The following is a 4,467-nucleotide window of genomic DNA, read 5'->3' on the forward strand; positions in this document are numbered from 1 at the left end:
CGGCTTCCACTTGGAGTGGAGGTAAGGCAGACAGAGCCTGGGCGGGCGTGGCCAGCTTGCCTTTTGTGAATGGTTAAGCAGCAGAAGCCCATGAATATGGTGTTGCAGAGAAAAAGTCAAAACCCATCCAATGAGCTTCAATTTCCTCTGGTTCTAGTACAAAAAAAAAGGGAGAAAGTGGGAGAGGAAAGAAGAAGAGAAGAAGAGGAAAGAGAAAGTGAAGGAGCGAGGGGGGAGGACAGAGAGAGAGAATGCGGGAGGTAGCAGGAGAGAGGAGAATGAGAAAGGATGAATGAATCTCAGAATTTCAAGCAGTGCTCACTCCCAGGAAATTCTATTGTGACGACTCAGAGGAGCCTCTGGGTGGCGATGGGAACGACGACTCTGCTCACTGTGAGGGACGGCAAAAGAGGTCTTGGGCTTGGGAACACTTTGGTGTCCAGTGTTTGGGGCCCGTTTTCCTGCTTGGCCTCTGTGAGAACGTGCTTTTGGGTGTTCACAGGAGGTCTCGGCTCCTTGGCTTTGAATTTGACTTTGCAGTTTTGTGTTCCCTGTTTCTGCAAAAGCTGCAAGGTGGTGAGACAGCGCACATTGCTGGGGTTGGGAGGGAACGCCAGGTTTTTCTCAGGCAGGAGGGAACAGGGCAGGCACTGCTGGGGATGGGCAGGCAGGCATGTCCGGGCCACTGGGGAAGGGAAGGGCAGCGTGTTGTTGACCTTAAGGTGCTTGGCCAGCTCAACAGGTCTCTTTTCACCTTTCTGGTCAACTGTTTTCAATCTATATGCACAAGCCACACACTCATCCTTTTCCACACTCTCTCCTGACTGCACCTTCTCTTCTGACTGCAAGAAAAAGTTCTTACTCTTCTTACCCAGAACATCCAAGCCACTGGGGAGTGAAGGTTTCAGCGGGGGAAGAACTAAGAGGGCCTTGGTGGTCAGGACGTCTGAGATGGAGAGCCCTCTGTCAGTGCCACCCCCAGGACTCCTGGGGGCCTTGCCCCTAATGGCCTCAGGGACGGCCCAGTCTTGTGTGCACAAAATAAACTCCTTGATTTGCACACTTTTTCTCTCTCTAGGAATGTAGGTGGGAAAGCAGATTTTACTAATCTCCCTGGAAGCAGTATTGGAGCCCTGGGGGGACCCCTGGGTCTGGGAGAGGCTGTTCCGATCCTTCTCCAGGCCGGCCTCTGTGTCAGCCCCAGCCTCTAATGTCCCAGCCTCTGTAGGAGGCCTGGCCTCAAGGCTCCCTTGGGAGAGATTCACACAGACTAAGCAGCCACTGCTGGCGCTTTCTCCTACCCTCGCCTTTTTTAGTTTCTTCCTTGGCCAGATGCAGGCAGTTGAAGAAGTCCTTCCCCAGCCTTGGACCTGCAAATAAAGAACGTGTTACTTTCTAGCCAAGGTGCCCAAACTCTAGTTGCCCCAGTTTTGGCCACATTCCCATTTTGGCAGTCTTATGTGAACCGATATTTTTCTTAAAATTGACTCACTTAAAAATTTAAAAACCTTTTATTTATTTTTAATAATAAAAATATTAATAAATAATAAAAATAAAAATATTGGTCTTGCTCTGTCACCTGGGCTAGAGTATAGTAACTCGATCATAGCTCATTGCAACTCCAACTCCTGGGCTTAAGCAATCCTCCTGTCTCAGCTTCCCGAGTAGCCGGGACTACAGGCACATGTCATCATGCCCGGCTAATTTTTTAAATTTTTTTGTAGAGACACAGTCTCACTATGTTACCCAGGCTGGTCTTGAACTCCTGGCCTCAAGCAATCCTCCCGCCTTGGCCTCCGAAAGTGCTAGAATTACAGGCATGAGCCACTGCACCCAGCCAAAAAAAAAAACTTTTAATACCTACTTTAGCCTCATACTAAGTAATAGTATTTGTTAATCCTAAATACTTTAGCAACAGTATTTGTTAATATTAAAATACTAAGCAATAGTATTTGTAAATTATCCCTCTGATGTGTTAATTATATTTCTTTTCAGTTGTACATTAAAATCAGAAGCATAAAATAAAATCAAAGCTGTTCATACTTGTCCCACCTAAAAGGATTTCTTGTACCACCAGTCTCTGTTTGCCATACCTGGAGAAGACTGTTGCTTTTACGTGCTGGAGGGAAAGCAATGAGCAGAGGCAGGTCCTGGGGTGCAGAGGAGTCTTGCGTGCCCAAGGCATACCCTGCCCCATCCATGCCCAGAGTCCCCTGGCTGACATTGCCACAGGTCACCATTAAAATAGGGTGACCAGATAAAAATATAGGACCATATTTGTGACACACTTATACTAAATAAGTTAGGTATTGTTTATCTGAAATTCAATTTACTGCATGTCCTATGTTTTCATTTGCTTAATATGGCAATCCTGTTTAATCACCAGAAAGACCAAGTTTTCTTATAGCTTTAAATTTAGGATTCTATTATTGATTCTAAGAACAGTTTAAGAATAAGCCCACAGAGTTCTGAGTAGAACCACCATGGCAGAAACCCCAGTTCTCCCAGGGGGTTCGGCATAGCCATTAAGGAGCTCAGGTTCCGCAGTTCAGAAGACCCAGACTCAAGCCCTGCCTTGGCCACTTACTGGCTGGGTGATCGTGGGCATGTTACTTCATCTTTTGGTGACTCAGTATCCTTATCCAAAAAGTGAGGCTGTTAATACACCTGCCTCTGAGGGCTATGCAGAGGTTGAATGAATTAATGTACGCAAAGCATTTAGTACTACACTGTCCACATACTAAGTGGCCAAAAATACCTAATAACAGGTACTGCTATGATCATCGATAACATTTTACCTGTGTTCTAAGAGTTTCTGTATTTCATTGATGCTACATATTTTGGTAATCTCAACTGTTTTTGGAAAAAAAAAAAAAGTTTTGCATCAAAATGTTGATGTGCAAGAGAGCTAACTCAAGAAGATACTCACCGCTTCTTCCCATCCAGTCCCGATGCTAAACTCGGTGGCTTTTTCATCTTGTTCAAGTGTAATGTCGCTGATATTGAGAAGACAATAAACATGATTCTTTTCGCTTCTTTCATCTGGACAAGTACAGGTAAGTTCGGTTTCTTCTGTGCTTTGAATTTCATTATTTTCACTATTTTCTATATCAATCTCATTTTTCTGACAGAGATCCATTACTGTGATGGTTGCTTAAAGTTTTTAACATCTTCTTGCAGTCTGAAAATGCAGATTAAACTTAGTTTTTAATATTAATGTTTTAAAAAAGCAATTCAATAACTCAGGTGAAATATTTTCAAGACATCCAGGAATAGACTAAGAATAAATATTATGAAACCATCCATTGCCAACAACTGGCATTATAAAAGATAGGCTTTCTAACATTCCGTCGGGCTTGGGGGAAAAAAAAAAGGTAAGGCTAATTTTAACTAAAGACTAATGGATTTAATTAAAGTCTGACGTTGGGAGTGAAGAAAAGACGACAGGAAGACACTAGCACAGCCTCTATCTCTTGCGAGGGGGTACAGAGCATAGTAAGGAAGGCAGGTTTCAGCATCTCTACCTCGCACTCCAAAAATGTCCAAATGATATTGTGCTGCCCCTGAGAGAAATGTAGTGAATATGTATGATTTATGCACCCCCAGCCTCCTTGCCCTCCTCCTTTTCCCCTTCCCAGCAACCCTTGATATTTGGCTTGGGCATCCACAATCTTCTTGGGAACTTGGTGGGGCATGTAGTCTAGGCCATGTCGATCAGTTCATTGCCTTTCCCACACCTCTACCTCTCTGTCCCTGCTCCATTCCCCCAAATAAATACTGGTTCTCAAAAAAAAAAAAAAAAAAAAATCAAAATAACAAGTGTTGGCAAGGATACGGAGAAACCAGAACCCTCATTCGTTGCTGGTGGGAATGAAAACTGGTTTTTGGAAACATCTGGAAAACGGTTTGGTAGCTATTCAAAAAATGAAAAGGAGTTACCATAAAACCCAGAGATTCTGCTCCTGGGAATTTACCTAAGAGAACCAAAAACAGGCATTCAAACAAAAACTTGTACATAAATGTTCATAGCAGTACTGTTGATAATAGCCAAAAAGTGGAAACAATTGTTTAGGAGTAGATGAACAGATAAACAAAATGTGGCACATCCAGGCAAAGGAATATTGTTCAGCCTTCAAAAGCAATGAAATTCTGACACATGCTCCAACATGGATGAATTCTGAAAACATTAGGCTAAGTGAAAGAAGCCAGATACAAAAGACCACATATTGCATGAGTCCATTTAAATAAAATATCCGGAATAGGTAAATCCACAGAGACAGAAAGATTAGGGTTGCTAGGGGATGTAGGGGAGGACGTAATTGGGAGGTATGGGGTTTCTTTTGGGAGGATGAAAATGCTCTGGAATTAGGTAGTGGTTATGGTTGCACAAGATTGTGAGTATACTAAAACTACCACTGAATGATATTTTAATTAAAATAGTAAGTTTTATACGTGAATTTTATCTCA

The 4,467-nt window shown here is 43.0% G+C and overlaps 1 protein-coding gene across 1 annotated transcript; it reads right to left on the reverse strand.

The window, feature by feature from the left end:
* Positions 1-347: 347 nt before the first annotated feature.
* LOC105813475 (chromosome unknown open reading frame, human C16orf46) lies at positions 348-3,139 on the reverse strand. Its single transcript, XM_012648195.1, has 2 exons — positions 2,930-3,139; positions 348-1,370 (listed from the first exon to the last, which is right to left on the reverse strand). Exons 1-2 carry the CDS (start codon positions 3,137-3,139, stop codon positions 348-350), a joined length of 1,233 nt encoding a protein of 410 aa, XP_012503649.1.
* Positions 3,140-4,467: the final 1,328 nt, after the last annotated feature.

Source organism: Propithecus coquereli, unplaced genomic scaffold (assembly GCF_000956105.1).
Source record: "Propithecus coquereli isolate 6110/MARCELLA unplaced genomic scaffold, Pcoq_1.0 Scaffold280, whole genome shotgun sequence".
NCBI classification, from domain to species: Eukaryota; Metazoa; Chordata; class Mammalia; order Primates; family Indriidae; genus Propithecus; species Propithecus coquereli.

What these genes read in the sequence shown, in the direction of transcription:
- LOC105813475 (XM_012648195.1), bottom strand. Translation starts at nt 3,139, where the DNA reads ATGGATCTCTGTCAGAAAAATGAGATTGATATAGAAAATAGTGAAAAT. An exon ending in GGACTGGATGGGAAGAAGCG is followed by an intron (nt 1,371 to 2,929) that starts GTGAGTATCTTC and finishes CTTTATTTGCAG; the next exon opens with GTCCAAGGCTGGGGAAGGAC.